Source organism: Orcinus orca, chromosome 9 (assembly GCF_937001465.1).
Source record: "Orcinus orca chromosome 9, mOrcOrc1.1, whole genome shotgun sequence".
NCBI lineage: Eukaryota > Metazoa > Chordata > Mammalia > Artiodactyla > Delphinidae > Orcinus > Orcinus orca.
The window spans coordinates 12277827-12290562 of NC_064567.1; the positions used below are offsets into that span (position 1 = coordinate 12277827).

General features: G+C 39.6%; 1 protein-coding gene across 1 annotated transcript; it reads right to left on the reverse strand.

Annotated features, from left to right (window-relative positions):
- Nucleotides 1-2256: 2256 nt before the first annotated feature.
- Nucleotides 2257-4312, reverse strand: LOC101289160 (taste receptor type 2 member 3). The gene is given in 5 exon segments (XM_004272245.3): nt 2257-3216; nt 3219-3581; nt 3584-3807; nt 4018-4114; nt 4117-4312. Coding segments are annotated over 5 exon segments (945 nt in total). The 5' UTR covers nt 4196-4312; the 3' UTR covers nt 2257-3034.
- Between the last annotated feature and the right edge of the window lie 8424 nt (nt 4313-12736).

Consider the following 12736-nt stretch of genomic DNA (forward strand, 5'->3'; position numbering starts at 1 on the left):
GAAATGTTGGAATGTAATTTGGGGGCGGAGGTTTGGTTTTGTTTGTTTGTTTTCCATTCATAATCCTCCTGGGACCAAACTATGGTTCAATCTCATTAACTGTGAGGAGCTATGAACTTGGCCTAAGAGGTCAGAGAGTATCAAAAACGAGTAGTTCCAGGAGACATGGAACATAGGGGGCCCTGGTGGAAACTTGGAAGGTTTCAGGAGGTACTGTCATAAGTTGCTGTTGATTCCTGTGCTAAAGCCCCACGCAATACACCGAAGAACAGATGCACTTGGCACAGACACGGCTTAGGAACAAGCTCCAGCATGTAACTGGACTCCAAATGCGGGGACAATTCTCATTCCCATACTTTGACCCTGGTCACAGTGTGGGAACCAAGCCATGCTCTGGTCCTCTGCACATGAAACAACTAGATTTAAGAGTCTTAAGGGATTTAGCAACTAAATTTACTGAAAGCAAAACAAAACAAACAAAATGGCCGCTTCCAGGGTTTCTCAGAAATGGGAGTGAGGCATTAGGTAGTTCTTCCCCATGGCCTGGGACTTGGTGAGGAGCTGGCAAATTAAGTATTTTCCCTGATAGATTCAGAAGACCATATCCTCCCCAAAACAGCTACACTTCCCTTCAGTGTGCCTCCAGCAGCAAGACTCCTTTCCTCAGCAACCCACCCACTACTCAGACCCATATCCCCACTCCCACCCCAGACCTGGATTAAGGGAAGTCCACATATTGATGAAGTTGCATAACAAAGTCTGAGCTTTTCCATGTGTCACCTCCAAATTTCTCTGAAAGCGGAAACAGGAGAGGGGTTGGGAATGCCACACCTATGAATCTGATTTCATTCACTCCCAGGGAAGGAAACTCTGCACTCAGCCAATTGGACTACCACAACAGGCTCCCTTATCAGGAAATTCTACATTTTCCATCCATATTCCAGGCTCCAGTGGAATGAACAGTAGTGGTAACTTGAGCAAGTTTACTGCACCACATCTGAATCTGCTAGATCAGGGTAGGATTTAATGGAGCCTCAGGAGAAATTTCTGTCAGAGGAGGAGTCCTTCAGAATTTAGCCAAAGGCACCAGGAAACAAACAACAACCAAGCCAAAATCTCTAGTAAAATGTTATGTTCAATTAAAAGAGAAGAAAATCCCCACACCCAAAGCAGAAGGCAGAATCAGGAACTCAGGTAAGGGCTAAAGAACCAGAAAGTCAGGGCTAGGTAGAGAAGCTGTCAAAGTGACAGGAAGTAGGAACGAGTGTTCAGAGTGGGTGAGGATGAATCCCAGAGCAGGCTTTAGGGTGAACAAAGCAGACACCAACTGAGACAGCATGGTTATTCCACCGTTAAACTTCCCTGTGCTGAAAAGAAGCAGATATTTTTATTAATTACAGAAGTACTCGTTTCAGAATCCTTCTTTTTTAGTGAATTATGAATGAATATTAAATCATTCTTATAAGTTTCAACAGATACCTTTTTGAAAGAGAATTTTAAGTTATGTCAGGATTAGGAATTCTCCTAGCAGCCCCGAGAGGTATGTATCAATTTGAAAGCAAACAATACAGACCAAAAGACATTTTGAAAATGTCTATAATTTTGAAAATGAATATATAAATCAGAACAACCCGAGAATTCATTTTTGGTTACATATGACAAAATGCCAAGTAATGTGGTAATCTTTCATGCTATGTCAGAATGTAACCCCTTCATAAAATAACAACAATAGTAATAATAGCAGTATTTATTGATTATTTACTCCATGTGGGACTCTAAGCAATTTTCATGTGTTAACTCACTCATTCCTTCCAACAACCTATCAAGAAAATACTGTTACTATTCCCATTTTACAAATGAGGAAAGTGAAATAGAGAGAGGTTAAGAAACTTCCCCAAGGTCACCCAGTTTGTAAGGGCAGGGTCAGGATTTGAACACAGGCCGTCTGGTACACATTCTTAGCCCCAAAACTTTATACCTGAGAGCCCCATTAGTGATAGAAATCCAGATTCAGAATTGCCATGTGTCCTAAATATGTTTACAAGTTTGAGATCTCAAGCAACAATATTCTCATTGACTTGTCAGCACTGTTCAGTGACAAGAAGGAAATCAATACCTACATAATTTTATTAAAATAAAAGTGATTATACTTATAAAAACTGCTTATTTTTTTTTTTATAAAACTCTGAAATTTTAAAAGCAGATATGCATCTTGGTTAATTAAACAAACCAAAAAACTGTTGGGATTTTTGCCCAGTCTAAAAACTTAAAAATGACTTGAAAATCTACTTTAGCAAAATGATAAAGGAATGCAAAGGACGACTGAAATTGAAGTAAAATGACTTAACCACCAGACTGGATTAGAACCTAGTATCCAAGGGTCTTGATTTTCATTCCACTGCTTGTCATTACACAGTGGATTTGTGGAAACTGATCTCTTGTGGGAATTGCTGTTACCACACAATTCACGGTCTGTTACGCTAACAGCTTCACCTACTGCATGCTGACACGATACACTGAGCTGAAACGATGGCACACATTGTCTCATGAATCTCTAAAACCCCGTGAGGTCAGTATCACAGTCCGCATTTTTAAAAGGGGGAAGAGAGGTAATTAAAGTAACTCACCTAAGGCCAAAAAGTCTTGGAAAATGGACAGAACCAGAATTCAAATCCAAGTCTGTGGGACTGCAATGCTTTTACTCTCACCCCTGTAGATCACTACATTGCTATCAGTATAAACTTTAAGTTAAAGTTAATAATCAGCTCATTATGTTGAGCTGATAGTTATTAAAATACAACTCCATGTCTATATAGTGAGTGTTTTACCACACTGACACTTTCCAAAGACTATCCTCTCCAAAACAACCATACAAGGAGAGGCCACGAGAAGTGTCCCGAGTGGGACAGAATGAAGCAGTAGTGTCTCTCCTACTGATGTGACAGAAGTGGTGCCAAGGGAGGGTAAGGAAGAGCCCTGTAATCCTGAGCCAGGTCTAAGGACTCCTAGGCTCCCTCCTGTGCCCGCAGATGCTCTATGGAAAAACGGGTTCCTTGGATCCAGGCTTCAGATGACCAGGCTCACACCAAAGCATCTCCATGAACATCTGCTTCAGCTTATTATTTCCCAGAATGAGAATATATGAGCGGCCAGCAGGATATAACATTGTAATTACTTCTCCAGTCATCATAATCACCTCAGTTGCTGGTAGAAATAACTGGATGTCAAAATTGCAAAGAAAAGAAAGTAAAGTAGGAAGAGAAAGAGGAAGGAAAGGATGATTTTGATGGCCCTCTTTTGGGCCTCAGTACTTGGATATCTGGAGCCGGTAAAGTTTTGCTGCATCTGCCGCATACGCCTCCCCAGAGAGAGGATGAGCAGAAAGTAGGAAGCTAGAGATACAATTAAGGGAGGGAGGTCCCACAGAGTGCCAAGAAAATGGATCAGCTTATATTCATTTCTTTTCTTTCTAAAGGGTTCATTCACATTCCCTGTTCCATCAATTCCACTGAGAACAGACTAGATCTTAAATTCATGGATCAGAGAGACGGCACTGCTACATGATAAGAGCAGGGTACCAACAGCATCCATACAACCAACCTGGAAACTCTCCACTTGAGCCAGAGGAACGTAGGATGGGAGAAACTGGCGACTTTCAGGCAGTAGAAGACACTGAGACAGGTGGCAAGCCAAATGCTCAGATGGTTTGTAAATGTCCAGAAAATATCACTAATCTGCATGACTGCAAATTATTCATCGTGGAGTTTGGAAGAGAACACCATCAATCAAGAGAATCCACAGCAGAGGGCTTCCCTGGTGGCGCAGTGGTTGAGAGTCCGCCTGCCGATGCAGGGGACACGGGTTCGTGCCGCAGTCCGGGAAGATCCCACATGCCGCGGAGCGGCTGGGCCCGTGAGCCATGGCTGCTGAGCCTGCGCGTCCGGAGCCTGTGCTCCGCAACGGGAGAGGCCGCAACAGTGAGAGGACCGCGTACCGCAAAAAAAAAAAAAGAGAATCCACAGCAGAACAATCCTGGAGAGACCCCGGTTAGTGATGATGAAGTCAGACAAAGAGGTTCTCTTGTTCTTGAACCAGCTGCTACCATTGACCAACCCATGAAACTATTCCCCGGCATTCCCAGAATGAGCTGAGTGGCAGTCAGAACCAGAAACCCGCACTCGGTGAGTCCCAGCATGTCAGCTATTAGGCAGACCTGATCTTCGTTCTTTCTGTGGATGAACACTCTCTTGCTAACCTGAAATCTGTTAATCACCTCTACCTGCTGCTTCTCTGTACCTGTCTCTTGTCTCTGCCCAATTTAGTCTGTTGTGGAGCACAATTTAGCAAACCCTCTCTGCTCTTTCAGGTTAGTCTGTCCTCTTCAGAGACGACATGGATTGTCACATTCCATCTATGATCTAAACTCAGAAGCTCTTTGCCAAAATGCAAATAGAGTAGTGTCCAGTGTCACAAAGAGAAAGAAGAGATCTGAGTCACAAAGAAGATGCAGGATTTGGACTCAGTTTCAAAGGCAGAAGGGTTCTGAGCCACCCAGCATGGAAAGGTGTGTCACCAGAAGGGTCGCACAGAATCAATCAGAAGAGTAAGAAGTCTTACTCTTCAGGAGGGAGGACTCAGGGACATATACAAAAGGGCGAAATATCAGAATTCCACTATAAGGCACTATTACAGTCACCCTGGAGGGAGGCTTACATTCATAAAATAGAAAAGGTTCAGTGTCAATAGTCCTGGATTAGAATTAAAAAGTGTGCCTCTTAGAGTATGCCTTACATGAAGGGGCTACAAGTTCTTCCCTAGTGAGCCATAGCATCGGAAATTCTTAACTACCTGAATATTAAATGATAACAATAATGAAGTATCATATGAGCTACTCAAAGTATGGATTTTTTCAGAGGGACGACCACTGTATTGATATGTCAGTAATAGTTCAGGCTGACAGAAAACACACACAGACACTCTGTCAACCAAAACACTGCCATACAGATTTTGACTATAACTAATAGTAATACTTTTTATATTGTCTTACATATATATAAAACATATATATGTATGTATATATATATACATGTCACAATCTAAATATTGGATTGGTCAAAAAGTTCGTTCAGGTTTTTCATAAGATGTCATGAAAAACCCAAACGAAATTTTTGGCCAACCCAATATATGTATATAATACTGGAACACAAAGGTTTCACAAAACCATATTTCCCTTTCTACATGTGTGGCATTCTGATATTTTCTATCCTATTCTATTTCTTTCAATGCTGCTTGTATATCACAAACTTGATTTTACAACCTACCAACGAGTTGTTACAAATACTGGTTGAAAACACTGATCTGAAGGGTAAAGAAAGAAATCCATGCCATCAAGATACAAAACAGAGAGTTCAGCAACACTATCTAGTAACAGACTGAGGGATACATGCCAAGGAGCCACTCACCTGAGCTAGTGAACCTCATCAGTCTTGGCATTATGTGGTGTACACTACGGTTACAGAGCATCGTAGAGACACTCAGGCATAAACACAGTCCTCCTTAATTACCCTCAGCTTTCTCAGGCTAACTTGACAACCTGGTCCAAATGCTTCCTTAACTCTATGCTACAGAATTAGAATAAGGCCAGTTCCCAGCTGTCCCTGGGAGTCTTGTAACAGAACCTTAGACCAGTTGTAGGGCTGATCCTGCAACCTACCACCAACCCTGTTCAGTTTTTTTCTCAGGGCCTCAGATCTATAGATTCAGATTTTTGTCATTATAACACCTTTTACCTCCCCTCATAAGAAGAAATACACTAATAAGATTCCTCTACCCATGTATTAGAATTATCCATGATGAAAAAGTTTAGAATATACAACATATCAGAATGCATTTCACTTACCATTTCAGTTCAATCATACTTTTTTACTACCCCTATTATTTTTACCCCTTCCAAAATTAGAACTTGTACCTTTCTTAAGTTGCTATTGAGAAATTTAGGGTTAACTGTCATTTTTCTTTCTCATGTTTTGATTCTCTCCCAGGACAGTGTGTTTCCATGTACACCACATTAGCTGGTGACCAGAGTTCAATTTCCCAAATGACTTTTGTTGAATATCATCATTATCACTGCTATTATTCCATCAGGTACCAGTGATATGAATTATGAGCCCATAGTTATGACCATTCTCATCTCTTAACATAAATACTAAAACCATCATACTATAACTAATACCATAGCATTAGTAATGGCTGATTCCAAAATGTATGTTGGCCATGGTCAACCAAACAACCACATATACGCCAAGTCCAATTCTATTAAGCCTGCAGTTTGTTGGAGGGATCAATACTAGAGCTGTGATATTGTGGCATCCCAGGCTGCAGACATCTAGAAAAACTACTTAGAGATCATGAACCTGCTTTCCTTCATTCTTTTTTAACATCTTTATTGGAGTATAATTGCTTTACAATGGTGTGTTAGTTTCTGCTTTATACCAAAGTGAATCAGCTATACATATACATATATCCCCATATCTCCTCCCTCTTGCATCTCCCTCCCACCCTCCCTATCCCACCCCTCTAGGTGGTTACAAAGTACCGAGCTGATCTCCCTGTGCTATGTGGCTGCTTCCCACTAGCTATCTATTCTACATTTAGTAGTGTATATATGTCCATGAGTAAAAGACCAAAGTAAGTATATAAGTGAAGGCCTTGGCAGAAAATAATTTGCATAAACTGGGTAATTCTAGAAGAGTTTTAAAAAGGGATTATTTACAAAATGATGGACAGAGTACAGGGATGCCATAAACAGATAGTGCAGTACCTCAGGGCTAGGAAAAGTGGGGCACCGTACCATGATACCACTGAGAGAGAGAGAGAGAGAGAGAGAGAGACCTGTGAGGAGGGGACCTCCTGACCGTAGCTGAGATTTTTCAGTTGGGAGACCCTGAAGAGAGCGAGCTGAGAGAATACACTTCAAAACACAGATCAGCAGACTAACAAGGCATTCTGAGATCATCTTCCACTCCTTCATTATCCTTGACACGTTCTCCACAAGGACTTAGACATCATGGTCCAGGTCTTTGCATCATTCCCGCTTCTGATACTAATCTGTATGACAATTGTGTTGATAAACGTCAGGAGTACACTCGGACTGACATCAAGACAAATCATAGATAATATCCACTTATACCAATCAAAGTTCAGTAATCTGAAGAACACAGAAGGAAGTCAGTAGAGCTGAGTGTACACAGCAGAGAGATCAGCAATATATATAAAATGATAAGTAGTATGCAGCCTTCCAAGTCCCTTAAAGTCCTGACCTGGAGAATGCACAATGGCCAGTAATAAGTCAAAGTGAGCATCTTATCAGGATCCTAAAGGCCCACCCTCAAACTATATATGCATAAATACATTCTGTATGTGGCTAACATGGACGATTTTCCATTTCCATTGCCTCCACCGTGGTCCAAGCTACCATGATCTCTCATATGAACTGCTCAATGGCCTCCTAACCCATTTCTCTACTTCTAATCTTTTCTCCCATAATACATTCTCCATACAGCCCCAAGAATGATCCTGTTAAAGTGTAAATTAGATCATTCCACTCCACTACTTAAAACACTTCACTGGCTTCCCAGTGCAACTGCACAAAATATAAACTCCTCATAGTATACTGTATACTGAGAATCTCTTCTAAATTTCCTTCTGCATGCAACAGAATTCAAGATAAATTTTATAATATCACATGGTCTGTGTTAAGGAACAGGTTTTACTGGAGTAAGAGAAAACTTCTATATCCACAACAGAAATGGAAGCATGGTTCCTCCTCACCCTCCTATGACTGCACCGAGGGACCTGGGCACTGTTAGGTTAGCAGTATACATCTGTATGCCAATGGAGATACCTCATCCTCTCTATTGGTCTCACTCCTTGTAACAAAAGTGTGAAAGCAATTTTGTCAGTAGGAAAATAAACAGTCTGCCTAATGCCAGAAAATCTGGATTTGGGAAGCCAGCTATTACAGGAGCTGTCTAGGAAGCCACCTGACCAACACCTGGGGACCTTAGATGTTCTAGTTCCCAGTGTTAGAAGGAGAAAGTCATCAATTCTGTGGGAACTGAGCTTATATGAAACACATAAGTGCTTCACAGAAGTGAAAGAAGTGAAAGAAAGATAAACAGGTTATCTTTTCCCAGATAACCTGTTGTCCAGGCAACCTAGATTGAACTCCTAGGGTTATTTTTGGATGACTTTCATCTTTGCAGTATAAATTTCCTATAAGAAGTGTTCAAATTTCCCAGTTTGTCCGGGACAATTATGGTTAGGTGCCTGTTGCTCCGAGTAATTTGTTAATAATGCACCCTTTTGGTGTTTTACTCACTGAATACCATCTGGCCCTAAGCTCAGTCCTTGGAACACAGTAGAACCTCAATAAATATATATGGAATAAATAAATTTTCCAGAAGTTTTATTTTTGCTTTTATCTCAAGTTTTTGATTCATTTTCTAATATCGTTGGATTTCAGGAAAAATAATGGAAAATAAATGAACTAGAAATTAAATCTTATTTCTGTACTGCCACTCATTCATCTAACATTTCTTGAGCATCTACTATGTGACAGGAAGTGTACCAGGTACAGGAAATCATGGACTAGAAAGCAAGAGAGACATATCTACAAAAAAATTACATAACGATGTGACCAATGCTTTAAGAGATAGATACAAAATATACATGTTTGCACAGAGAAGGGACCAAATTCTGCCTGGAATAGTCACAGGCTTGAAAGAGGAGATAACATTTGAGATATGTTTTTTAAAATAAATGGGAGTTCACCTGGCAGGCAAGGTAAAGAAATGGGAATTCCATGCACTACCGAAATAGATGATGATTTATCCACCAACATACCCACAGACTATCCAAGCAAGAAAATAATAAACATACATAATACTTAATTACAGGCTATGCACTGTTTTAAGGTAGCTAGAGTAAGTCACTTAATTTTTAACGCATGAGGTGAGTTCTATTATTGCCCCCATTTTTAAGGAGGAGGAAACCAAGGCTCAGAGATTCTCATAGAGCTAGTAATCAGTTCAGCGAGGATTCTGACCCAGGCACTCTGGCTTCAGAATCCATTGCCTTAACTAAAGACCTCAAAGATCACCTATTGATGACACCTCAATAAATACAAGAAAAAAATGGGGACTTGAGCAGTAATGTTATGTCAGAGACAAGATCTTAGATCCCCTCTCTTTTAGATCACACTGCATCATCTGCTCTGGTTCTTAATGGTCCCTATAAACTCTCAAACCATGGGCTGCACCTCAAACCAACAGGTGTTTTATTGAGAACCCTCTGGGTCCCATTCTCTTCCTTTAACATCACTCCTCATTTATCTATATAACACATTTTATCAATTAGGGATCTGCTACTATGGTAAAATGGAAAAAATCCCAGAAGATAGTAACCTAGGTTTCTTGCATCCTTCCCATAGAAATGCTTTAAGCTAATTATGTGACATTAGGCAAGTGTCTTGATCTTTCTGATCCTCAGGTTGGAAATAAATAAAGAGGAGGTACCAGACTGTCAATATGAATGAATGCTTTAAGGACCTGGGTTCTGGAATCAGGCCTAGATTTGAATCTGAGTGTCACTGCTCATTAGCTATGTGATCTTAGGCAAGCTAATCTTCCTAAACTTAAATTTGCTCATCTGTGAAATAGGCATAATAATAGTACCTATCACAGAATTGTTACAGTGATTAAGATAGTGACTATAAAAATGTAAAATGCAGGAGTGTTTTTTAAACGTTATCTATTAATAGGGTCACTGCCCTACACATTACCCATACTTAGGATATTTTTATGAAAACTGCTATTCTTTTAATGTAATATTTAATACATATAAAAATACATGTAACATATAGGTAAATTATAAAGCAAACAAAATAAGTACCCATAATCCCACCACCCAACTTAAGTAAAACATCACCAGTGGTACCATGGCACACGAGTGCTTCTTCTCTGTCCTACCCCTTGTTCCGTCCCTCAGCTTCCTATGGTAACTCTTCTTGAATTCTGTATTTATCATTCCTTTTCGAATAGTTCTATCATATAGGTGTCTACCCATTAAAATATTGTATACTTGATTTTAACCTTTATAAAAATAACATGCTATAACAAATATCCTCTGCAAGCAGAGGAACATTCTGTTTATAAAAGCTATTCCTGTTACAGGATAACTGTAATTCATTTACCCAGCTGTATGATAATCTACTGTGTGAGCATTTATTTATCCATTCTCTGTGGATGAACCTTGGGGTTGTTTGCAGTTTTGTACTGTTAGGTACATTATTGCTATGAACACCTTTGGACCTGTTTCTTGGGCCACATGGGTAAGAGTTTCCTAGAGTGTACCTTAAAGGTTGAATAACTAGGTGAAATTTCAACAATATCAAAATGATTTCTCAAACAAGGCAAGTTAATCTCCCTCAAAAAGAGGTGCCAATTCACACTCCCCCCACTAGTTTCCATTGGTCAACAACATCCTCCTTCACACTTTGTTCTTTCAAATGTGTTGAAATTCGCTAGCATGGAGGTCTTGAAAGTTCATTGCAGTTTCTGGTTTTCATTTCCTGGATTAATGAGGTTGACCACATTTTAATATATTAATGGATTATATTTCCTTCTCTGTGAAATGCCTGTGTCTTTGACCATTTTTGTACTAAGCTGTCATTTTCTTATTTCTCCATAGGTTTTCATATATTCTAGATCATATTCTTTTTGCTTTGTAGGTCTTTATATGTTCCAGATTGTATTTCAGTTATATTATTTCAAATATCTTCTCTGCCAGTTTGTGACTTGTCATTTTGCTTTCTTTATGGTGATTTTTGGTTTAAAAAAAAGGTTATTTTTAACAGTTAAATTTATCATTCTTTTCTAAATTCAAGTTATTTTTAAAAAAACAAAACTCCACATCCCCAAATTATAAAGCCATTGTCCTATATTTTCTTCCCAAAAAATTTTTTTCTAAAGAAGGGGGAAAGTTCCCCCTTAATTTTTACCTCCTATTGTTTATTTATTTAGGCCACCCCACACGGCTTGCAGGATCCTAGTTCCCTGACCAGGGATCAAACCCGGGCCCCCAGCAGTGGAAACACCGAGTCCTAACCACTAGACCGCCAGGGAATTCACCTCTTCCAAAATTTTTGTTTTTCCTTTTACTCTTTGAATAACCAAGAATTGACTTTTGCATAAGGTGTAAGGTAGAGATCCAATTTCACTTTTTTCTATTGATTTATGGATGACAAATTTTCCTAGCATCATTTATTGAATAATTTATACTTTACCCAGTGATCTAGAATGCCACTTTCGTCATATATACTTTCCATATATGCATGGTCTGTTTGTGGGTTCTCTATTCTACACCACTGTTCTATTTGTTTATTCCTGCATCCATAGTATACTTAATTTATCACTGTAACGTTACTTTCAAAAAAGAAAACTGTCTTGCCGACTGGCAGAGCAAGCCCCCCATCTCACTCTTCCTCTTCAGGAACATGCTGCCTGGTCTTAGATCTCTGCTCAACAATACATCTTTCGAATCAACTTGTCCAGTTGCCCCAAAACACTTCTGGGAATTTTTGATCTGTAAACATCAACTTGGGGAAGGTTGACATCTTTACACTGTGATGCTTCCAATAAATAAAAATGGTGTACCAATGTGTTTAAGTCTTCTTTTAATGTATTTCAATAAGTTTTATGTCCTCCATAGGAACCACACACCTGGAGACATCTTTCATCTTCTGATGCTCTTGTATACGGCATCTTTTTAAAACTACATTTTCTCTGCTGTTGTTTGCGATTGACTTTGGTATACTGATCTTATTTCCAGCAACACTTAATTACTCATCCATAGATTCTTTTGTATCTTCTATGTAATCAGAGCCTTGTAACTTTCTTCCTTTCCTGTCTTAAAACTTTTTCTTTCCCTTCCTAACTGTGCCCTGATACAACAGATTAGTTCCTCCAAAGAGATACCAGAGAGCTCTCATTCTCTCTCTCTGCCAACGCTCACAAATAAGAGGTCATGTGAGCACACAGTGAGATGGTGGTCACCTATAAGCCAGGAACACAGGCCTCACAAGAAACCATGCTGGTACCCTGACCTTGGGGCTTCCAGCCTCCAGAATAGTGAGAAAATAAATGCCTCTTGTTTACATCTCCTAGCCTATGGTATTTTGTTATAGCAGCCCCAACTAAGACATCCAATGATGCAAATAAAAACTATGTTATACTTAGGATCTGGTTATTTTCCTGTGGGAAATCTGCTCACTCCAGATTATCTAGTCTGCTATACTGCCAGGAGAAGCATAAGGGCAGTACTTCTGTTCTTAAGTGTTCCTTTATTTAACAGGGGGCTGTTAACTCAGGGTCCTCATTAGGGACTTCAAGCAAAATTAAACAATATTTATTTGATGAGTGTGTGCTCATATTCATGCTTTTTAAGGCTAATTGCTAAGGTTTTGTGTGTCTTTGTTCCAATCCCCTCCTCAAATTTAGAATGAGACATAAGTTAAAAGCCCGAAGGACTGTGGGAGCAGAGGTGAGATTTTTCTTCTACTTACAGTGGAAGTCGCCCAAGAGAAAGGCAAGAGTAATGAGTTGATCACGTATATGGAGATAAAGGTAAGAATGTGTAAATTCGTAAGGATTAGGTTTAACTGCAAAGCACAAATCAG